Source organism: Rhinolophus sinicus, linkage group LG16 (assembly GCF_036562045.2).
Source record: "Rhinolophus sinicus isolate RSC01 linkage group LG16, ASM3656204v1, whole genome shotgun sequence".
Classification (NCBI taxonomy): domain Eukaryota; kingdom Metazoa; phylum Chordata; class Mammalia; order Chiroptera; family Rhinolophidae; genus Rhinolophus; species Rhinolophus sinicus.
Genome location: NC_133765.1, coordinates 25,393,975 through 25,418,682, shown reverse-complemented (window position 1 = coordinate 25,418,682; position 24,708 = coordinate 25,393,975). Strand labels below are relative to the sequence as shown.

Sequence of the window (24,708 nt, the reverse complement as noted above, 5' to 3'; positions counted from 1 at the left end):
CTCCCTCAAGCCTCCAGAGTGCTGGAGACACCTAAGAAATGCAGGTCTTTACCTTGAGAATGTATTTGATGCCTCCATAAATTAATTCCACGTCCACAGTATTCCGCAGAGAATCCGCTGGGAGGACCTGGCCCCTGAAAGAGAAGACAGACCTGAGGTCAGCCTTGGGAGTGACTGAGAACTCCGTGGCCATCAGCTGGATTTAACAACATGCCCTGGCTCTTTGCCTGCCCTAAACAGCAACACCATTGGCTGTACTAAAAACGCTAAGTCTGAACAAAAGGCAAGAAACGTGGATCACCCCGAGGGAACTCACATTCCTCAGGACTTAAGGAAGCGGCACTTGCTGAAAGATGTAAAACTGCAAAAGGGCTTTCCAGGAAGCCACACCCATCATGGCCCCTTCTCGAAAAATTCCACGTGTGGGAATCCTGCCTCCCGCTTAGGAAAGAATCCAGTTCACAGACTGTGATTCCAATACGATTCCAAAGCATGATAACCTAGCACTATAACATTTTATCTTTTTTCTTTCCTTTTTGGTAGTTTTGTTTGCCTCTCATAGTGATTCTCAACCGGGGGCGATGTTTGCCTCAACCCCTGGGACATTGGGCAACGTCTAAAAGCTTATCTGGTTAAAAAAAAAAATAAATAAATAAATAAAAATAAAAGCTTATCTGGTTGTCATGAGGTCCCATGGTGCAACGGTCAGCACTCCAGACTTGATCATCATGACTTCCGGGGGGAAGAAGGGATCCTCTGAACAGGGCCAGGGATGCTGCTAACATCCTACACTGCACAGGACACCCCATGACAAGGAAGGACCCAGCCCGAAATGTCAGTGGTGCTGAGGCTGAGAAAGCCTGGCCCATACTGGCAGTAAGCACCTGGCCACTTCCATGCTGGTCCATTGCACTAGGCACCTTCGGCTTCAGGGGAGGGTCTGGGAAAGACCCATTTGTAAAGGTGACCTACAACTCGCTTGGCTTCCCAAATCCATATCCTATGACTCTGAACTCTTGCCTATGCTGACGTACCTGACACAAGGCAGCATGAAGAAAACGCAACTGTGTGTTTGATAGGGTAGGTAGCAAGGCAGAAATGAGGAGACGGAGGGAATCAGCCTCGGCAGGAGGCCCCCTGCAGCTGCTCCTACTTAGGGCACAGATAGCACAGGCAAAGGTGGGCACACAACACCCAGCTCAGTAGGACAGCGGGCTCACACATGCCCCTAAATAAGAAGGAAAAACGCCGAGAGGGATGGGACTACATCCGCTGATCAGATTATACACCCTGCTTCTCAGGGTCATGAGCTCTGATTGTAATGAGCTCAGACAAGCTTGGGAGCGAGAAGAGAGGACGAGGCATGCCAGCTGGGAGAATGAGAGGTACTGGAGAAAAAGAGGGGGAGACAATTCTACCCAGAGATAAAAACCCTCACACAATGTAAGGAGAGGCTGCTTCCCTCTCTTGGGTCAGACCACTCCCTCTCTCAGTGTACTCGCTTTTACTAATAAACTTCTTGCTGTCCTGTGCTATACAAACTCTGTCTCCTGACTGAATTCTTTCCTTCAAGAAGACAAAGAGCCCAGGTACAACGTCCGATTCCTGGTAACATGCTGCCTCCTGCCTTGGCCTTGAGAATCCCGCCCCCTGGCCTCTTCCCGGGCAGCCTGGGTTTCTCCGAGGGATTTCAGAGGCAAGTATGTAGGAGGGGCTCACGAATCGCTTGGTAAGTGATTTGCTCCTAAATAAAGCATAGCTTGCCACTAAAAGGGGAGAAGAATTACCCTCGCGCCCTACCTTTCCAGCGAGTGTAAGAAATCCGTCATGCAGGTTCTGAACATTGCATCAGCCACGTTCAAGGCTCCGCACACCACCCCGAGCATGACATCTGGCTTCTCGGCCTAGGAAAGACTATGCACTTCAGTATTCCTGGGAAGCGGGCCCGCAGGGAGCCAGGGGTCTCTGCAATGCGGAGGGGAGATGCAGCCCACCTGCACTTTCTGAGCGATGAGGTGATCCAACCACCCCGTGTCGATGTCGTTGTTCTGGAAGCTCTCCGTCTCCAGGAGGTTAATGAGATATTCCACGGTGGTCCTGAAGTCGCCTCGGATGGACAGCTCCTTCAAAGCCACCACCATGTTGCTTGAGGGGAAAGGCACACGGATTGTTTTTCAATTAATATATGAGTCCCAGAGTTCCCTGTGGTTCCCAGAGAGCCAGAGCAGCACAGAAGTTAAGAAAGCCCCAAGTCAGACAGCCTGGGTCAATCTCAGCTCCCGCACTTATTAGTGAAGTAATCCTGGGCCGGTGATTTAACGGCCTGGGCCTCAGTTTCCTCATCTGGAAAAATGGGGCAATGACGCTGACTTCACACAGGTGCTTGAGGATTCCAGTGAGCACATCCATCAGAGGAAGCCCCCAGACACTGATCAATACACATCAGCTGCTCTGAACATGATTAATGACCGTGACTGTGATTCTAAGGAACCACTTCCAGTCACTCTACCTCTCTCCTGCTGCATCTACTCAAATCGCCGCGTCCCAGAGCTGGTGCCACCCTCTGGCTGTCCCCACAGCAGCTCTGTCCGGTGTGTATGGGACACATCAGCAGACAGCTAACACTGTTACCCCACCCAGGGCTCAGTGGTCAGCAGCCCACATGGACTTGGCTGGTAACCACCTCCCATTTCTCAGAGGGGCCTCCCCCACCACCAAACAGGGCCTCCCAGACCAAAGGGCTGAAACCTCCACTCCCTCTGAAGTCACAGGGAGAGTGTTTTGGGGGAAACGTACCCGAGAAAGGAGAGGTATGAGAAGGCTTCTCTTCCTAGGAGAGAAGAGCTTCCACACCTGCATGCTGTCAGCAGATGTGGCAATAACCACTCCATTTGAGGGATGAGAATATGAAGATGCAGTGAGGTCAAGTAAGGGTGTCACTAGGCTACGGTTGTGGGACCCACTGGTGACCCACTTGTCCCAGTCTGCTCGGGACTTTGCCAGTTTCAGCACTGAGAAATCCCACTGTGCCAGGAAAACCTAGACCCTTGATCCCCCTACTGGATTCTGACAGCAGCAAAAAAAAAAAAAAGATGGAATTTTTTTCCTTTGAATCCTGTTGAAGTTACAACTGGTCATTCATTCACAGCATGGGACAAGCCACAGGCCATTTCATTTGGAGTGGGATGGACCGGCTGACCTCCCTCCCTCCCCCTATTAATTCTTATTTGCTGAAATCCTCCCTAAGCTCCAAGAGTCTCCATATTGTACTGAGCATGATTAAAAATTAATTATTCAAAGCTGGCAAAGAAAGCCAGCTCATCAAATCACCAAACTCAATTTAATTCATGGCTAAGTGCCCAGGGCCAGATAGATTTTAATGCTTTTTAAATGAAATGTCCACAATATCTTTGGGATTTTTCACATTAAAGGACAATTATTTACCCACACAAGAACGCTGAATTACAAAGTGAACTGGTTTTGAGCTTTCTGCGCCCAGGTCAAGGCCGGAGAAAGTTTAAGATGTGTTTCAGAATTTAGGGCCCCTTTGTCAATGTGGGTTTCTCCAGGAACTCCTTACAAGATTTCGATTTAAAGGAGTTTCCCCCACACATCCACCTTTCTTTAAAAAGTTTTAGTTCTCAGCACCTTTTAAACTTCTGGAATCATCTTGAACATTCTTTGTCTCTCCTTCAAGTTCAACCTAGAATAAGCTCAAAAGCAATGACCTTGGTGAGGTCATTTTACTTCATGGATCTCAAATATAGCAAGAGAGTAGACTTTGTTCTTGAACTTCAGTACAGGGCATTTAAAACACAGTTTGCTCTGTGATTCACCTCCTTTGATCTCCTAACATGCTCCCACATCTGCAGCCACAGGCTAGCTTTTAGTTTATTAAAGGAAGAAAGGGATGGAAGGAAGGAGATACTCACGAAATGGCCTCTTCCCGGTTCTCTCCCCAAGAGAAGCAGTGCCCAAACTGGGAATCAGCAAACTCATGTAAGCCGCCACTAGCAGCCACGCTAAAATAACCCCACACATTCTTGCTGCTGCGGAAATTCAATTCCTGGACTGTTCCGGAGCTCGGCTTAAACCCCTGGAGCCCAGAAAGAAAAAAGCAAAATGGAAGAAATAGTTACTCCAGATCTATTTTCATCAGAATTAAATCCTAGGAAAACCCAAGAAGGCCATCCACAACCAAAAGCTTAGCATGATCAATAAAACACTGATACCTCATTAGGGGTGCAGGTGAATCTGCGGGGGCATCCATGTAAACACACCAATGCATGTCACTTTTACTTAAAAAACAAAAACTACTAATAATTATTTGCTCTACCTGATTAAAAAAGCTATTAAAATAACAACCAAGTTGGGCGGGGGAAGGAGGTAAAGGCATAACATGGGTGAACAGTTATCACTGGTGGAGCTGAGGGTACATTCTGATTTTATACTCTTGACATTGTCGATAATGAAAAATTTAAATAAAATAGGACTGGATTCCCAATTCTGCATCATGAAAATCCCAGCAGATAAAGAAATACAGTGTTAGCCGTGCTGGTGCTAACACATCTAATTCCCTTTGGGGTGAGGGGTGGCCTGCCCCCCTCTGAGTGTAATTTTGGTAAGGAGTAGGGGGCGAACGTGGACCCTATCTCTGGGATTAGGGCTCTTGATGTGAGTGACGGAGGCATTCGTTTGGCAGAAGGGCCTGGAGGCAAAAGGTAGCGATTTCCAGGTGCCTGAGAACTCCATCACCGGGTCCTCCACCCTCCCAGGCACCTGTAAACAAACCATCATCCTTCTGAAAAATTTCTGTTTTGCTCATCCATTACCAGAGTTGGTTCTTTGCAGCCAAAGATCCCAAATGAATACAGATGCCACAGCTTAAAATTCTTCAGTTAAAAGGGAGAGGGGGAGAAACAAACTTCTCTTACCCCAAGTTTCTTGAACGTCATCATAAAACAATTAGGTTGTGGCAAATGATGGCGATGATGTGACAACCAATCATTAGTAAGCATGTGAACTGTGACAGGTGCCAGTTGGTTGCTTGGTTGTTCTTTAAGGCACAAGTAAGAACAAGTCACAGAGGGACACCTTACAAAGGGCCAGACTGCATTTATGGTGCAGCAAAAACCCAAGGACCCAGACTCTAAGCCTGGCTGCTCGTCCCAAAGATAGATGTAGCCTTCAGAGTCCCCTGGCGGTGCTCAGCGACAGCCTCAGCAGGTCCCAGGTTTGAGGCGTTAAGCAAGTTACCCCAACCTCTTGAGCTGTAACGCAGGGTAACAACGCCCAGTGGCGGTGTTGTCGTGTAAGTGAGCAATGAGACACAGGAAGGGTTCTGCCCTGTGCCTGGCACACACAATGTGTCAATAAACTGTGATGTGTCCCTTCCTACACCTCAGTTTCCTTGCCTGTAAACCAAGAAGCCTGGGGGGAATCTCGTCCAAGGCTAACACTAGGGATCTGCCCCATTCCCGGAGATTGGAGATGGCAGAAATGCAGGGCTCCCCCGCGACTTGCCTCATCTGGGTTTTCACTGGTGATTCTGGCTGCAATAACGTGGCCTCGGGCGAGGGGAGGGTTGGAAGGGAAATCAAAAGAAATGGGTGTCACCCCCCACGGTGACTCTCCATACAGAAGCCGGATATCTTTCAGCCGGTGCAGTGGCACGCCCATGGCAACCTGAAATCAAGAAATCCATTTATATAATTTAAGAAGTGATAGCATGGTACGGTGTCAGATGGTTGCTGGCCTTATCATGGTGATTCAACATTTAGGTATATAAATGTTCAATAACTATTGTGTACACCTGAAACTAACACGATATTGTATGTTGGCTAGATTTTAATAAAAATCTTTTTAAAAAAAATATCCTTCCCATGACTGTCAGTCCCATGAGACCCCTGGCCGCTAAACACCAAGCACAGTGCTAGATGCGAGGGAGGTAGAGGTACAGTGAACAATTTCAGATATACTGAAACCCTAACACACATACAATACTCGTATACAGCGGCGGAAGAGGCAAAGAAAGGAAAGACAAAAAGCTTGACTCTGTTCCCACGGAGCAATCATGTCACTAGGAAAAGCAGCAACATTCATAAAACAGTATCACATAACAATACAATAAAAGTTAAATAAAAGTTAGATTTTAGTGTGTTAAAAGGTAAATAAAAGTTACAGATTTTAGGGCTATAAAAGGTGAGCAGAATGAAACGTTTTGTGAAGGACGCAGGGAAAGCTGAGCTAAAATAATGACTAAAAACCAGGCAGTGACAGACACTTAGCCAAATGACCAAATGTAACACATTGTGTCTTGTTATGTGATTCTGGAAGGACACAACAACATTTGTGGGATCCTCGGCCAAAATGTTTAAAGAGACTCTAACCAGCAAGAAATGATCAGACAAATCCAAATTGAGAAACATTCTGCCTGAACTCGTCACAAATGCCAACGTCAAAACTTTAAAAAATAAGACTGAGGAACGGTCCCAAATTAGAGGCTAAAGAGAAATGACAATGAAATGGAATACGTGGTCCTGGATTGGATCCTGGATTTAAAAAAAACAAACAAAAAATGGCTACAAATTTGGGACCTTATGGGGACAACTGGGAAAATTTTTATGTGGGCGATAATATTAGAGATGGGGTGGTATCAATGCTCTATTTCTCGAATGCAGTAATTTTATTGTGGTACTGTAACAAAATGCCCTTGTTCTCAGGAGGTCCTCATACTGAAGTATTTAGAGGCAAAGTGGTGTGACAGTTCAAGTCAAAACGTCTCAAAAGGTTGGACAAAAAAAAAAAAAAATTATGCAAATACACTAGTTGAAAGCAAATGTGGCGAGATGCTAACAACTGGCAGATCTAGGCACAGGGTATGGTGTTAACTTGTTTTATCCTTGCGTCTTTTCTGAAATTTTTAAAACTAAAAAAAAATTTTGAAAAATAGAACAACAACAACAAAAAACAATGAAAATTCTGGTGGATGAAGGAAGGAAGGAGAAAGAAGACATTAATTAAAAAAAAAAAAAATGAGCTCCAATTAATGCAAGAGTTCCTACCATTAGGTCACAAGTTCTCAATGGGGGTGAAACGACCACCAAGGAGAGCAAATATTTAACTCTTGGGGGAAAAAATCTTATTCTTTGTATGCATAAAGCACAGCTATATCTACTGTATCCAAAAAGATACACAGTATATCTATGATAGTAAAATGTTATGAGGGAGAAATTAGGGGGGGAAATGTCTAAAAAGGCTCCTTAGGGGAGCGATAATGAAAAAACGGTTGATAAATACTTCTCTGGGTCTATGAATGGATATCAGGGATCCATGAATGTCCTGAAATTGAATAAAATGTATTTCACCAGGGAGAAGGCCCACGGCTTTGTCTAGTTTCTCAAAGGTGAAAAACCACGTCACGGGAGGTTCTTTGCCTGCATGGTTCTCAGTGCTGCTCATAAATCACAACAGTCAGTCCCCGAGAGACAGCCAGCCAAGAAGGGCAGAAAGGCATAATCTGAGTAGGACGGGGGACCCCACCCTGGGCAGAAGAACACTGAGGGCTTGGAGCCGTTTCCTCACCTGAAGCTGAGCGGCCGGCAGGTTGACATCAGCAATCATTTCTGTGCAGGGGTGTTCCACCTGCAGACGGGGATTCAGCTCCAAGAAGTGGAAGCTGCCATCCTGGCTGTAGAGATATTCAACGGTCCCTGCACTCACGTAGCCCACGGTCTTGGCCAGGAGGACAGCACACTGCAAGAAACAGAGAACAAGGGGTTCCCAGTGGTTTTCTTGGGTAGTTTTAATAGTGGCTTATTAGTTCCCCCATCAAATGCAGACTAAGGACTTGCTTTGTGTCACTTACTTTGCGACCACATAGTTCATGTTCAACAAACCCATGCCAGCCTGAAGTCATCTCCATGATGGAACCCCATCTCTCCTTGGGCACCCACCCCACTTTGGCAACATGGACCATAGCGAGTTCTGGCTGGCTCTGAGCTGACACAGCTACCTACCCCTGCACTTGCCCCCCACCTGGCTCTGCAGAGCCCACCTGCTCCATGAACTCGAACACAGCTGGTGTGGCAATGGTGGCAGGTGCCTCCTCGATGATTTTCTGGTGCCGCCGCTGGATGGAGCAGTCTCGCCCAAACAGAGACACGGCATTCCCATACTGGTCGGCGAGGATCTGGACCTCTAGGTGACGGGCATGCTGGGCCAGCTTCATGAGAAAGATGGGGGAGCCTGGGATCTCGCTCTGCACCTGGGGTGAGGGGGGAGGCAGAGTGACTGTCTCTTCCCTGCCCGGGGACCAGGGCTGGCACAGGAAGTTCTCCGAAGAAAGAAACAATGGCAGTGATGGCCACGATCTTTTAGTTTTGTTTTACCTCTCTCCAAGACATTACATTCTTGTTGTGGTTTTAAATCTAACAGTGAAAATACGTAACATAGAAAGTGAAATTTCCCCATAATCTCATCTCCTAAAGATAATGAATGTGCTGTGAAGAGTTGAGTACAAACTGGTTACGAGTTTAAGGGTTAACGTAGTTGAAAAAGGTGAAGGGATTAAGAAGTACAAACTGGTAGTTACAAATTAGTCACAGGGATATAAAGTAAAGCATAGGCAATATATTCAATAATGTTGCAATAACTATGTATAGTGCCAGGCGGGTACCAGACTAATAGAGGGAGGGGGGGAATCACTTCATAAAGTATATCAATGTCTAACCACTATGCTATACACCTGAAACTAATATAAAATTATATTGAATGTCAACTGTAACTGAAAACAAAACATAAATAATTTTTTTAAAAAGAGTTAACATAGTTGAGAGTTAACTGGTTAAGAGTTAATATGCTGTTAAGAGCTCGGTGTACAAACTGGTTTTCCTGCTATACATTCCGTAACACTCACAAAGAATGTTTCTTTAAACAAAAATAGAACCAAAGAACATTTCTCTGTAGCTTTCTTTTCCTCCTGCTTAATGTACTTACTCAGCCAGTTCTCTACGGTGGAACCTACAGACAGACTCCATCCTTTTAATGGCTGAAAGGCACTATTGTACAGACGTCATCTAGAGATTAAAGCAAGACGACGTAAAAGGAAGTGTTCACACAGAATGATTTCTAGGACAAATTTTTTTTTTAAATCAGGTTGTAATAATATGTGGAAAATATTAAAACCGAATTGTATGAATGTCTACGTAAAAGATTGTACAGTAAAAATGCTGGAGAGCAAGCCAACTGCTAACAGTGGTTACGTCTAAGAAGGGGGTAAGGGTTGGGAGGTGATAGTGAGAAGAAAATTTTCCTTTTTCGTTCTTATCACTGAAGTATTTGAATTTTCACATTAAGAACATTTTTATATTACACTCATGGAATTAAAAGAAAAAAAGCTTCTGGAAAGTCATGCATGTGTCAGGCAAGGTCTATAGGAACTCTGCATGTAAGTCGTCACGCAACGTCATCAATAGGTTCTGTGACTTTAAGCAAAATGACACAAAATCAGTTTTACCATCGGCTAGTTTATAAGAACAAGAATTAAGTTCCTACAGCATCTCATTGTTATAATTTAATGAAACAATGTTGAAGGAAAAACCATGTTATTTAAGGACCTGCTATGCCTCCCCTCAATTTTACTGTGAATTAGAAACTGCTCTAAAAAGTAAAGTCTATTTTTAAAAGAAGAAAAAAGCTTTAAAACCCATACAACACCTAAGTGCAAAGTGGGATCCAGGACAAACTGGTAAGATCTGAACCATGTCTGGAGTCTACTTAATATAAACGTACCGTTACACTTTTAATTGTGACAAACATGGCAGAGTTACGGAAGATGTTAACAATGAGAAAACTAGGTGATGGGGAGATGGGAATCTGTATTCACTCTTGTAACTTACGTGAAAATATAAATTCTTCCCAAATAATACTCCCCAAACCTATACACCCCAATGGAGACACATGGTAGTGAAACCACTACTTTCTATAACACTCACATATTGTGCACAGCTGTAAAATTGGTGAATCTTTTTAGAAAGCAATTTTCTGATGTGTATTCATAAGTACATGCTATTTAAGCCCTTCTCCCACCATGGTCTTTACCCAAGAAAATCATTCAAAAGAAAGAAAAAGAAGCTAAGTATTAAATACCATATTATACTAGAGCAGAGTTATTTGTAATACTGAAAATGGAAACAAGCTTAGCATTTACCAAAAAAAGGAAACTTTGATCAATAAGATTACAGCTGCACAGCAAATATTGTACAATCACCAAAATAATTGTCAGGACTGGGACAACATGGTAAAAATCTTCATGATCTACAACTTAGAATTTTTTAAATGTGGAACAAAATATTGTGTAAACCAAATACAACTCTTTAAAATATACACATGAACAAGGTCTAGAAGAAAACCTAGAACTATTAAAATAGTTGGGTTACGAATGAGAAATTGGGCCTGTGGTGGTCGCACAGTAGCCTAACTGTTTTGTCCCCTCCTGCCTTTCCCTAAGAAAGGAAGGATTGTAGAACTGTGCGTCTTTGGGATTAGAGTTTTATGACTCGTGTCTCTCCGCCTGGTCTCCAGAAAGAAGGGTTCGCAGTCGAAGACGAGTAATATTCCTTATGGAAGGAACAACTCAAGCCAGACAGGACCCCGTTGAGACCCCTGATGAGCTGCTGTAAAATAAATAGAAAGGAGCCTTGTCTCCCTTCCCTCTTGCTTGAGAAAAGCAGCTGCTGACTCTTGCTGCTCCCTCTCACCTAATTGTGAGAGAGGTCCATTAAAGCGATAAGATCTCGCTCTTACTGCTCAGTTCAGGGAATGGCTCATCACGAGAGACTTTCTCCCCTCCGGGAGGTGCATACCACACCTTAGGATATCATGGGACTATATGCTTCGGTTGCTGTGGGACCTACAATTGGGCTCAAAAAGTATTTTTTAAATTTTGCAAGAGTTTCACAGGCCGTGCCTAAAATGATGTGATTCCTTTGCTTGTAATCAATAAATACCCCAGTCAATCCTATTTGGTGCTCCAGTCTCTTGAGGCTGCGAGTCCCTTGGTCCTCTGTGATTTAACTATATTTGAGTCTCTGTCTCTTTGTTATAGCTTAACCCTCGCCACCTCCCTCGTCTCCCCACAGCTTGTGTTGTGCAGGTTGCAACATGGGCCGGCCCGGTGGCTCAGGTGGTTGGAGCTCCATGCTCCTAACTCCGAAGGCTGCCGGTTTGATTCCCACATGGGCCAGTGGGCTCTCAACCACAACGTTGACGGTTCAACTCCTTGACTCCCGCAAGGGATGGTGGGCAGTGCCCCCTGCAACTAACAAGGGCAACTCGACCTGGCGCTGAGCTGCACCCTCCACACTAAGATTGAAAGGACAACAACTTGACTTGGAAAAAGTCCCAGAAGTACACAACCAGAAGTTCCCCAATAAAGTGCTGTTCCCCTCCCCAATAAAATCTTTAAAAAAAAAAAAAAGACAGAAATTGTCAGCATCAATTTTTTTTAAAACACTGCCAGTAATTGGCATAATGTTTTAAAAGTGGAAAACCAACTACAAATAAGTAAATATATGGGGCAGCCGGATGGCTCAGTTGGTTAGAGTGTGCGCTCTTAAAAACAAGGTTGCCGGTTCAATTCCTGCATGGGATGGTGGGCTGTGCCCCCTGCAACTAAAGATTGAAAACGGCGACTGGACTTGGAGCTGAGCTGCACCCTCCACAACTAGATTGAAGGACAACGACTTGGAGCTGATGGGCCCTGGAGAAACACGGTTCCCCAATATTTCCCAATAAAAAAAATTTTTTTTTTTAAGTAAATATACAATTACAGTTGACCCTGGAACAACTCGGGGATTATGGGTACCAACATCCTATGCACCTGAGAATCTGCCTATAACTTGTGACTCCCCAAAAACTTAACTACTAATAGCCTCCTGTTGACCAGGAGCCTTCCTGATAACAAACGGTCGATTAACACATACACATGTATATTTTATGGTAATAAAAGATAAAGTGGACTAGTATCTACATCTATTTTATGCATCCGTGACATACTTCTTCTTAATTTTTTTTTTTTTTTTGATAGTTCTAGGTTATAGAGTTCGTCCGTGAGTTTTTTTCAAATTGTTGCAAATCTCCAAAATTTTTCAAAACCTATTTATGGAAGAGAAAAAAAATCCATGTACGAGTGAACCCACACAGTTCAAACCCTTGTTGTTCAAAGAGTCAACTGTTTAGTTCCTACAATGAAAAGGGATCATCCAGAAATGTTAAAAATACCAAGACCACCAACATTTACAAAATATCTCGTCTCTCAATAGACAAATATAGTCACAAACAGATATTCTGACCCTGTATCTCTGAAACCATTTATAGACATGCTGATTCATAGATTTGAACATCTAAGGCAATGGTACACCGATCAACATAAACCACTCACTCTGCGAGTGAAATGTACACATTTGCTTCAGAACACAGCACAGCAATAGTCCAGCTCCCACAAATGTCCTCTCAATCGCAAAAGAATCATGCTAATGGAAAGAATCTGGTGGCCAACAACTGCATAAAGACAATCCCAAAGACATACAGAAAAACAATGCAGCAAGAACAGCTCACTTGTCTGAAAAGGATTGGAAAATCCTCAGCACTCTCTGCTTTCCGGATGCCTTTCCCTCCACCGCCTTCAGAAGCTTTGATCATCAACGGAAAACCAATTTTTTCTGCTGCCTGGAAGGCAAAGGACAAACAGACTTCTTTAGAGGCTAGACAGTTTCCACCACTACCAAGACAGTGAGAAGTTTCCGGGGCCTTGGCACCCCCCCCACCCTTCTTCCCCATCCGCTCTGCATTTACCTCTAAGCCCTCATCTACATCCTTCACACAACCCTGGTTGTAAACATCTTCTGGGACACTGATTCTTTTTCCATGCTGCAGGCTATCTTCTGCCCACTCCACCGTCAGACCTGGAGAGTCACAAAGGAAAATAAATTCTCCAAGGAGGACAGAGACACACATAACACAGATACCGCAGGGCTTGTCCTCACCAAAGCCACTCTAGACCTGGCCTCTGGACCAACAGAATACAGACAGGGTCCTTTATCTTAATTAATTAATGGCTTTTAATTTTCTTAAGGACTGACTCCACCCTGAATGAGAAATCAAGTTTAAGAAATTTAGACTGAGTCTACAAGAACCATAGTAAGCTGAATCCAAAAATATCCCAGTTCTACTCCATAGAGTGATTTATATACAAATCATTCCTTTCTAATACCTTGGGAAAAAACAAATTCTCCAAGGAGGATTTTTTATATATATATATATAAAAAAAAAGCTTTTCATTCCAAATTTAAAACTCAATCTCTAGAGAGAAAAAAAAGCAAATTGAATAGGAAACTCCTGAAACTTTTTATTTTTTATTTTTTAATATTACCTAGAAATTCTACTTTGAGGAATTTATCATAAGGAAATGATTAAAATGTACATAGAGATTTAACTATAAGATGATTAAGGTTCCATTGTTTCTAACATTTTTTTTAAAATTAGAAAATAAACTAGAAACAACCTAAATGTAAAACTAGAGAGGACTGTTACTCATGGTACATCTGTATGATACAATCCTATTCAGGCATTTCAGATGTTATAAAGTGTATTTATTGACATCGAAAGATTCATGAGAAAAAATAAGTCCCAGACTAGTAAATATAAGATCTCTGGTTTTTTAACGGATGTGCTTAGAAGAAAGGCTGGAAAGGTAGATACTTAAAATGCAACAAATGTTCAATACAAGGTTATAGGATTATGGATGAGTTCTCACACTTTCTAAGTTGTCTACAATGAAATTACACCACTTGTTTAATAATTTAAAATTGTAAGTGAAAGAATAAAAAAAAAAGGCACATTCCTGTCACCCCCTTGGCTCATATTAGCAAGACTGGGCCAAGGAGTCCCCCGAAGTGAAGCTTGGGTCCCTTACCACTTCCACTCCAGGGCAGCGTGGGGATCTGCAGCGTCTGGGCCACGATGGTGGAGGCGATCTTATCTCCCAGGGCCCACATGGCCTCGCTGGGAGGGCCTGAGGGATCAGGGACAAGGCGGAAGGCAGAATCGAGTCAGACACAAGACCCTCACAGCCGAGTGCAGACCAAGTGCACAGTGAATGTATTCAAGTCCTAGCTCTCAAGGACTTTATCAAGTCAGGGAAGGAAAAAAATCTGTTAATCTGTTACTTCATCAGTTAACTCTTAACACATGTGGATTGTAAACCTCGGCTGAGTTACAACCTAAGCTATGTGGCATACAGAAAATTCACTTTTGGGAGAAAGCCAAAAGCTAAACTGAGAGGGCAAGCTAGCACCTCATAAAACCAGACCATGGGTGAACTAAGTTTTCCTATAATGAGTCAGATAGGAAATATTTTCAGCTTTGTGGGCCTGCTGGTCTCTGTCACAAATACTAAACTTTGCTAGTGTTGGGCAAACACAGACTTTGGCAATACACAAGTGAGCAGGGGCCATGTGTCAATAAAACTTTATTTACAAAAGTAGGCAGCCGGCCAGATTGGGCCTATGGACTATAGTTTGCCAGCTTGTGGGCTGGATCATCAACCTCCAGAGGAGCTAAAACTAAAGGATAAGGAAGAGTCCCATGTGACAGCCAATCAATGACTGTGGACAGAAAAAACGGGTCAGAAAAATCAGCAGGCATGGGTCACCAGGTCGATCCTAGGAATATCAGGTGTTGTCTGCACTGAGCTATTTCATACAAAAGTCTGTGCCGTGGGCCCAAAGGTAAGGATTTATTACTGATGGTCAACGATTCCCCTAAAGTTTAGGGCCTAAATCATGCAACGATGTCAGATAATATAACTGCACAAAGTATACAAATGTAAGTTCAAATCCCGAAACAAACCGATATCATAGATAATAAGTATCATTTTACCTAATAAGTAGTAGAAATGAAGGGCTCTGGTCTCAAGTGGTTAAGGCATTCCAAAGGCCTAAGAACAGCCCAAGGAAAACTGTGACCTTATCAGAAATGTGACCTCAAAACCTAGCAATAAATCTGAACATGGCTGGTACCTCAGTACCAACAGGAACACAAGCAGAGGTCTGCTTGCCCCAGTATCATTCCGTGGTGGTAACCATGGTAACAGCTCCCATTTCCCCAGGCTGGACAACCTACCCAGGTGCCCTCCCACCCCTGGTCTCGCTTGCTCCTCACAATGAAATTGTGAGGTGGGAATATGAAACTGACTCCCACCTTACACGGATGCACCAGAAAGAGAATCTGACCCAGAGGTCAGATAAGTGTCCCATCAACGCCCCAATTCCCACCAATCTGATGGAGACAGACTCTACCTAAGAAAGCAATGTCGTGCTTGCACAGGAGCTCCGGAAGTTTGGGGTTTTCGGAAGCATGGCCCCAGCCAGCCCACACCGCCTGCAAACACAGAGAGGCGTGAACAAAGATTTTCCTTTAAGAACCTGCCTCCCATCACACACCGAAAACTCTTTCTTTGCCGGGTCATACCAGCCCTGGATTTTGGGGTCTCATAGGACCCAGCTCCTCTGCCCCTTCTGAACTGTGGATTCAAGCTGCTCCATAGCTCAGGGCATCACCCCCCGTGGGCAGACTGGGGCGCCCCAACCAACTTACCTGCACAGGGATTCTCTTGGCAATGTCCACGATGAGCTCCACGTTGGCATAATTGTTGTTGTTGGGCCCTCCTGGCACAGGGACATACTGATCTGCCATCTTGATGTACTCTGGAGTTAAACAGGAGAGGAAAGAATAGCAGAGAAACTAAAGTCCACTGCAGGAAATCTGCAAGACACAACTGTATACGGCCATTGAAAGGATAACCGTGACAATTCTTGGGCAACAACGGACAGAGATGTGTGATAATTAGAAGAAAACTCTGAGTATGACTTTAATTATGTAAAAATATATGTGTGTCTGGATCAGGCCTGGAAGGGAACAAACAAAACAGAAGGAGGCAAGTGATCAGGATACTGGGATTAGAGGTGGGTATTTTCATTCCTGTTTAAAGTTTATCTTAATATTGTTTTGCCATTGAACAATTCAATGTTTGTTTTTCATCAGGGTAAAAAAAGCATAACATAAAGTTTACCATCTTACTCATTTATTGAGCGTACAGTTCAGCAGTGATAAGTATATTCACACTGTTGTGAAACCGATCTCCAGAACTTTTTCATCTCACAAAACTGAAATTCTGTACCCATCAAACAACTCCCGGTTTCCCCCTCCCCTGCCCCTGGCAGCCACCATTCTACTTTCCGTCTCTGTGCTTTTGACCACTCTCTGGACCTCATCTAGATGGAATCAGACAGTATCTGTCTTTTTGTGACTGGTTTATTTTCACTTAGCATAATGTCCTAAAGCATGTGACAGCAATTCCTTCCTTTTTAAAGCTGAATAGGATACAATGCTTTGATTTTAAAATATTCATGCTCTTTAAGTCAGAAATTCCACTTGGAGAAATATGTCGTAAAACACAAAAGAATCACTGGGGACAGGGTCCTCTCTTCCACCTCCGCCCAGCACCGCGAGCCCTCCCCCGCAGCCCACACATCCCCACCTGTCACTCCCTTAGCTGCTCAGCCTGCACTTCTGTAAGGGCCAAGACCACGCAGTGCAGCCACGTGGCTGAAGGGACATCCCTCTACTCCCCCAGGCCTAACTGTCCACATCTGTGAAAACAGCCCTGATCTGCCAATAAACACGCCCACCTGGGCCTCCCCTGTGACCCACCCAGGGGCTGGCTCATCCCCTGCATTCCTTCAAGCCGGGGACCACAGTCGCCCGCCGGTGCCAGTACGTGGCCTGGCACTGGCAAAGAGCCCAATAAATGCATGTTGATGAATAATAATAATGATTAAAAAGAACAACAACACACACAAAAAACACTGGGGAGGTCCCAGGGATTATAAAGTGAGAAGTCAGATAAGTACCTTCTCCTCCCAAGTTTTATTCTCACATTGGAGAAGATAAACAAGAAAACGAACGTGATAACTACAGACTGTGGTCGGTGTCGGAGCTCCCTGAGACAGACACACAGGAGGACGACACGAACTGAATGTTGGGGCATGGAGGGGTGCAGGCCTGCTACGCAAAGAGCTTCAGGGAAAAGCACTGTCAGCAGAAGGTCCAGCACATCCCAAGACTCTGAAACAGGAAATAGGAAAGCCAGCCCGGAACCAATGAGGCCAGCGTGGCTGGGACCCAGGGATGGAGGGCAAAAGGCACGAATCGGGCCAGGAGGCCAGCAGCGCCTACCCGTGTGGGGCCTTATCTGGCCTGAGTGAGGATCTGAAATTTTGGTCTGAGCATGATGGGAAACTCCATAGGATAAAGTGGCGGCCTCTCAGGCAGCCCTGGGTTCCAATCCTGCCTGTGTCATGTCAAAAAATCAATAATAAATGGAGCCACTTTAAAAGGGAGCCAGAGCTGCCATGCCAGAGAACTGCCTCACACATCTTATGGAATGTTAACACAGGGCAAAATAACTTTTGGACCCTGCCTAGGACAACGTTTTGTCCCAAAAAAAACTGTTTGCAAAGATAACAAAAAAGCTGTTATTTTGACTACTGGACTGAAAATTAATAACAGCCGTTTAGAATTAATATCACTCTGTTGTTATCTGCACCAATAGAAATGCCTTCCCGGTTGGAGCTCCATACTCCTAACTCCGAAGGCTGCCGGTTCGATTCCCACATGGGCCAGTGGGCTCTCAACCACAAGGTTGCCAGTTCAATTCCTCGAGTCCTGCAAGGGATGGTGGGCTCCGCCCCCTGCAACTAAGATTGAACACGGCACCTTGAGCTGAGCTGCCTCCCGGATGGCTCAGTTGGTTGGAGCACATCCTCTCAACCACAAGGTTGCCGGTTCCACTCCCACAAGAGATGGTGGGCTGTGCCCCCTGCAACTAGCAACGGCAACTGGACCTGGAGCTGAGCTGCGCCCTCCACAACTAAGACTGAAAGGACAACAACTGGAAGCTGAACGGCACCCTCCACAACTAAGATTGAAAAGGACAACAATTTGACTTGGAAAAAAGGTCTGGAAGTACACACTGTTCCCCAATAAAGTCCTGTTCCCCTTTCCCAATAAAATCTTAAAAAAAAAAAAAAAGAAATGCCTTACTTCTATTGATGTAATTGTTCCCATTCCCTTCCCATTGCGTTTGTCTCCTAATCGGAACATTATTTCGGCTTCTGCCTGAATCAGTACGTCTGGAATAGCTATTCTCATTGATCTCAAACAAATGCTTTTTGACTCTCGCTTTGAAAGGCCTTTTTATTTTATTTTTCTTTGCCTTTTTATTTTTAAGATAATAGTCACATGCCATTTGTACAACCCTGGGCAAGTGATTTATGTCCTTGTGCCTCAAGTGTCTCATCTGTAAACCTGTCCTCACTGTTTGTTGTGAGTTAAAAGGAGGTTGCAGAGCCCAAGACCTGTGTCCAAGGTCAGGTTCAGGGGATGGGGCCAAGGCTGCTGGGGCTGGGAACAGCACTGAAGCCACTGAATCATTTAAGGAGGAGATGATGGCACCCAAGCTGTGTTTTTAAAAGATGAGTTTGGCTGCTATGTGGAGAAGGGTCTGTAAAGGGATAAGACTGTTCAGGGGAAAAAGCAAATCGTCCAATACTTTATGTATAGAATGGAGGCTAGTAGAGAGATAAGTGAATAGATAATTCATGATTGAAGATAATTAATGATTGAAATACAGTACATACATATGCAACAAAAAACATCCACCTGCAATAACATGGACATTTCTCAAAGATGGGATTTCCGCTTTGCATGTTAACCATTTGCATTTTTATAAGGCACATGGGTCACTCCTGTTATTAGCAGATATTTTAATTAAATAAAGAATAAATGCAGGCTGTCATGAGGGACTCTGTTTGGGGTTCAGAATGGACTTGCCCAAGTGGGGTGGAGGCGGTGAGGGCAAGTAAGGATGGGGCATGTTGGGGGGAGGGGGGTAGTGAAGGCCCACATACCTGCATTGGCCTTGAGGTCCTCCGGGGTCACCATAACTACAAACCGGATGGCCCGCTCATTTCGGAACATATCGTAGGCCCACCTGCGGATGGAGCGCATGCACTTCACAGCGGCAATGCCATTGTTGGCAATGAGCACCTGGATGGGAAAAAGGAGGAAGGGACCAGAGCTGCTCGTCTACCTGTGCTGGAGGCTGCATACCACCCAGAGTCCATCTCACGGCTGCAGAGCCTCCTGTGGTACCTGGACCATGTCATTCTTCTTTGTATTTCTATAGCACACAGCCCAGCACAGAGCAGGTGCTCAAAGTCTTCCAGCTGCATGGATGCATGGATGGACTGATGGACGGATGGATGGACAGACAGATGGATGGACGGACAGACAGACGGATGGATGGATAAGTGGATGAGCGGGTGGGTGGGTGGATGGATGGATGGACAGACGGATGATGGACGGACGGATGGACAGATGAATGGATAAATCAATGAGTGGTTGGGTGGGTGGGTGGATGGATGGATGGATGGATGGATGGATGGATGGATAGATGGATGGACGAACGGACAGACAGATGCATGGATGGACAGACAAATGCATGGATGGACAGACAGACGGATGGATGGATGGACAGACGGACAGACGGATGGATAGATGGATAAGTAGATGAGAGGGGTGGGTGGGTGCATGGATGGATAGATGGACGGACGGATGGACGGACAGACAGATGGACGGATCGATGGATGATGGATAGATGGATGGATAAATGAATGATTTTCAATTCCTTTATCATGGAATTGATAAAGGAATGGTGCCATCATGATCACTTAACATTTTTTGAGTGTTTAGTATATACCAAGCTACAATGCAATGTATTTCACCAGCATATTTCATTTTATCCTCATAACAGCCCTTTGTTTCAAAAGAAGTTTTAGTATTATCCCCACTTGGGGTTAAAGACATTAAAACTCAAGGAGTTAAGGCACTTGCCCAAGGTGGCACAGCGGATAAGACTTGAGTCTGCCCTGTGCTCTGAATGGCCCACCATGGCTGCCTCTGCATCCTGAAGGTTAAAGGTCCTGGGTTTAGTCAAGAGGAAAGGCAGTGATGCTGACTGTCCTCAGCAATAGAGAGAAACAGAAGGGGTCCTCGTTTCAATCCTTGTTTGTATCATGGACTTGCTGTGTGGCATTAGGCAATTCCCTTCCCTCTCTGGGCTTCAGCTCCACATAAGGAGCTCAGATTGGCCAACCATGGTGTGGTTAGGCACCTGGCTTCAAAGCTCTGGCTCACACAGCAAGTCCATGACTTTAAGGCCCTTACACAGCTGACGAACCTTCCCAACAGCCCTGAAGGCCAAATCTCATTAGAGATTTGGGATGTGACTGTCTCTCCTTTACAGAAGGGGAAACTGAGCCTAGATGTGATATCCCACGAGGGGCCACAACTGACAGACCCCAGAGCTCCTGGCTTAGGTTCAACACTCTTTCTCCCCTTTCAAAAATGGCAAGTTTTAGCTGTCTCATTACTGTCATTCTCGTACATGGATCTTCTCTCCTCTAAGGAGTTGCAAACCTTGAAAGGGCAGGGCTGGGTTTTTTGCTTCCCTCCCAATAACCAAGGAAGTAACCCCTTGCACTAAAGTACTCAGGGTTCTTCAGGGAGCTTCCTGAGCTTGCTCAGAGGCCTCAGTCTCCTCCTCTGTGAAATGGGGTCATGCACCTGCTGCTTCAGGCTGTCATCAGGATGAAAAGCTCATGAAGTCCAGCGCCCAGCACGTAGCAAGAGAGGAGGGATGGCCCTCGCCCCCTCTCTGCAGCGTGAGGACCCAGCCTGCAGCTGGTTCTCCCCCCCATCTGGCCAGGACCCCAACTGTACCTTCTCAATGACCCGATCCCCCCCAAAGCGAGTGACAAACTCGGCTGGGGAAGCCACGGTGAAGTCTCTGTGCAGATCCATTTTCTTCTGTTCCCGGCCTCTCTTCACCAGGTGGAGTCCTGACATACTGGGCCTGCAGGGGGAACAGCACAGACATGCATGAGCCAGGAAGCCTAGGACGCTCAGGGAGGGAGTGGGGCACCTGGCACCTATAGAAGCCACAGAGCAGTGGAAGCCCGTCACACCCCTGTTGTTTTGTGGTCCCTGCCCAGGGACCTTGAATCATTTCCTTCTCAAGGAGACTCAAGAGGCTAGCGCACAAATAAAGCAGGATAAATCCCGACCCTCTCCCCACAAGCTGTATATTTAGATTTGTAATCTTAAAGTTTTACTTTATGTGCCCATAATGTAGGCACTCAAATAATACCAAAAAGTTTATAACCGGTGGAAGTGTATGACCAGGGAGGAAGTGACACATTCCAATACTTCGGACACGTTAAACAGTATAGATCACTTTCATGCACTTTTCTATATGCATATATCAAAAAAAATTTTAAAAACAAAAACAAAATATATGTTAATACTTTAAAAAAAAAAAGAGGATTTTGCCCCACGCCTTCCAGATCCCAACGCCAGAGGAAGTCACTTCTGTGGCATTTACACATCTCCATCGTCCTGAACAATATGTGTGTACTATCTTGTGAGTCATCCATTTGAGACACCGTCTGTGGAACTTCCTATCTTGAGAGATAAGGAAGGAATGCTCATCCTCAGCCATCCCACCCACTTCCCTTCTCCCAACCTCTCAATAGGGGTACATTGTAGTTTGCTGGACTCACTATTCAGTATTTTGAGTCTAGGCTCATTATTCACAGGTGAGGGCTGGGTGAGACCAGATTTTCCTTTCTTTCTTTCTGTTTTTCTTTCCTGGAGTTAATGTTTCGTTGACTTGGTTTTCCTTTGGATGTGTTGCTAATTCATCTCATTCCATGTTTTTCCACTGGTGACATCCCTCCCGGAAGCCTCTGCTCTCCTTTCACCTGGACTAGCTGTTCTCCAGACCCCCTGCACACCTGTGATTCTGGGACATCCCTTCGCTGACATCCTTAAGTTCCCTTTGCCTTTCCTTGGGGCTTGACCCCTAATTTGGGGGATCAAACGGCTCCCTCTTTTTTGGAGGACTCCTTTGTTTTGCTAGGGCATATCCTCCAGTAGTTGTAACCAGTTAAAAGGATGGTGCAAAGGCTGGGCACATGACGATGATGTCTTCAACAGGCCTGTCCTGCTCCTAGCTGCACTGGGCTCCCTCATCACTGTCACCCTAGAGCTTCCCTCTGAGTCTATGTTGGAACTCTGTTTTTTTTAAACAGATATTTTTTTAAAAGATTTTATTAGGGAAGGGGAACAGGACTTTATTGGGGAATAGTGTGTACTTCCAGGACTTTTTTCCAAGTCAAGTTGTTGTCCTTTCAGTCTTAGTTGTGGAGGGCACAGCTTAGCTCCAGGTCCAGTTGCTGTTGCTAGTTGCAGGGGGTGCAGCCCACCATCCCTTGATGGACTCGAGGAATTGAACTGGCAACCTTGTGGTTGAGAGCCAACTGGCCCGTGTGGGAATTGAACCGGCAGCCTTCGGAGTTAGGAGCATGGAGCTCTAACCGCCTGAGCCACCGGGCCGGCCCAATGACAGCTTTTTGAAGTTCTCGTCTCCTGTATGATTTCTGTTTCTTCCAAGTCTCTTTCGTTTGGGGCCTGCCTTCCATATTAGAAACTGTACCCACACATTTGGTAACCTTGGTTACTTCCTCATGACCAAAAGCAGGAACTAAAGGGCTCATGAGAAGTACTGAGAATGTGATAAGGCCAGTGGACCCTGAGCTCAACACAGGGTGACCTGGGAGGGCTGTGCTTTGGAGAACCCCAAGTGTCATTAGAGTCTTCCTCCCTCACTGGTCCAATTCCTCTGGGAGAAGTCTCTGGCTCTTCCGCCTGGAAGAAAGGTTGGCCAGAAGGCTGGGTGGGGAAGAAGGGGCAACTATTGGGACAGGTCTGGTGGGGGGCAGGGCAGGTTTCAAGATTCAGCACCTACACAGATCCCTGCCCTCCTGTTAGGAATAGAAGCCCCACACTCCCCACCGTACCCATCAGTCCTCAGTCCCAAGACCCTCCGCCTTTCCCTCTCCAGAGGACAATCCTCCTGGCTTCTGTTGGGGTGGAAATGGGTAGCCCCCAACCACACAGAGCAAGCGAGGGGCTCTGGGAGTCTTTCACCTAATCCTCCCCATTTTTTTGCTCCCTTCACCCCCAGTTGCAGACACACCAATACTGCCAGTCCCTGCGCCTATCTGCCTCCAGTAGGTTTTCAGCTTTTCTCACTGCCCCTTTACCATTCAGCCCTCTTGGTTCTACTAAACCAGTTACCACTTGTTCATCTGTTTTCCAGTTTCCAAAATGTTGCTAATCTCCCCTTCTGTTCCTTCATGGGCTTCTGCCATGGGTTCTCTTTCTCTTTTTAAATCTCTTTGCTGTCATTTGGTGCGATTTTGACAGGAGCAGAACCAGGAGGCACATTCAATTCACTCTCTTAAATCTGCCATGGGGTATTCAAGCCGGAAGCCACCTGCCAGGAATTATGTTAGAGATTAACCCCCCAAAGGTGTATCCTGGGACTGTAGCATCAGGCATCTTGGGAGGCCAGGGGTGAGTGGGTTCAGGGGGCCAAAACGTTGGGTTAAAAACCGATCATAAGGAACACCGCCACCGTCTAGTATCTGAGCAGGGAACAGCAAGAATGGAAGCAAATAAGCAGTCAGGGAAGAGAAATTCCGTTTTACAGATGCACACACTGAGGCTCAGCCAGGCAAATGGGGTCACCCAGCTAGTCAGCAGGCCTGGGGCTCTTTCCATCACACCAGGAAATGTTGGGTGTGGGCGTTTTCTGCTGCATAAAGTTTCTGCGTTCAGTATACTTTCCCGTGGGAAAATGTCTCCGACAAACCTGCAGTCTGCCCCTGACCCCCACTGTGAACCATCAAAGGAAAGGCTCTGCCTGTCAGAGATGAAGAAACAGACTCCTAGGCTAGGGGACAGAAAGAGAAATGAATGACAGAAACCCATCCTGTTTATATGCCACAACAAGATATGTATTTTCAATTAAGACTTTCTCCGTTCTACTGGGCTTACTATGCACGGTGCCTCAATGAATGAACAAATAAATACACAAATGATTTCCGGCCCTGAGACACCCTGACTGCCTCCCAAAAATTGCAAGCAGATTTTCTCCTAAAACCTCCTAGGATTAAATGAAATAGGACTTAGAAAAAGTACTTTGAAAAAAAAGAAAAAGTACATTGGAAGGTCAGTATTATCTCGCAAATGTGAACAGTACTTTTAGCCTAATTATATTTCATTAACCAGAAAGTAGCTCAGTTCATTTTTAAGAACTTTATTTCTTTACAAAAACAGGCCGATTTGGCCAGAGGGCCATCATTTGCAGACCCCTGATCAAGGGAAATAGACACCAAAATGTTAACAGTAGTTATCACAGGGTGTCTGAGTTACGGGTGGTTTCTCTTTTCTTTTTCTTTCTTTTTCTTTTTTTTTTTGCCTATATTTGTTCGATGTTCTGCAAGGGTGTATTATTTTCAAAAAGAAAAAAGCTATTAATTTTGTAATAGGGATGCTGAAAGCCATGGCAGTCCCAGGATCCAATGAGTAAGGCACTCGGTTTCCTTATCTTTAAAATGAGGATAATAACACACCCCTCATTGAGTTGTGAGATTTCAATAAATTAATACATAAAAAGTA

The 24,708-nt window shown here is 45.1% G+C and overlaps 1 protein-coding gene across 22 annotated transcripts in view; it reads right to left on the bottom strand.

Moving 5' to 3' along the window:
- Positions 1–24,708, bottom strand: part of ACACB (acetyl-CoA carboxylase beta) — a 107,524-nt gene that overhangs the window by 52,054 nt on the left and 30,762 nt on the right. For all 22 annotated transcript variants that reach the window (XM_074321669.1, XM_074321660.1, XM_074321661.1 and 19 more), the window contains 14 exons: positions 20,905–21,037; positions 19,032–19,170; positions 15,658–15,767; positions 15,360–15,441; positions 13,976–14,074; positions 12,856–12,965; positions 12,619–12,729; positions 8,057–8,266; positions 7,585–7,755; positions 5,524–5,685; positions 3,933–4,096; positions 1,995–2,145; positions 1,801–1,904; positions 53–134 (listed from right to left, as the gene is read on the bottom strand). In XM_074321669.1, coding sequence (XP_074177770.1) covers positions 53–134; positions 1,801–1,904; positions 1,995–2,145; positions 3,933–4,096; positions 5,524–5,685; positions 7,585–7,755; positions 8,057–8,266; positions 12,619–12,729; positions 12,856–12,965; positions 13,976–14,074; positions 15,360–15,441; positions 15,658–15,767; positions 19,032–19,170; positions 20,905–21,037 — 1,828 coding nt within the window. The remainder of the gene's footprint in view (positions 1–52; positions 135–1,800; positions 1,905–1,994; positions 2,146–3,932; positions 4,097–5,523; positions 5,686–7,584; positions 7,756–8,056; positions 8,267–12,618; positions 12,730–12,855; positions 12,966–13,975; positions 14,075–15,359; positions 15,442–15,657; positions 15,768–19,031; positions 19,171–20,904; positions 21,038–24,708) is intronic.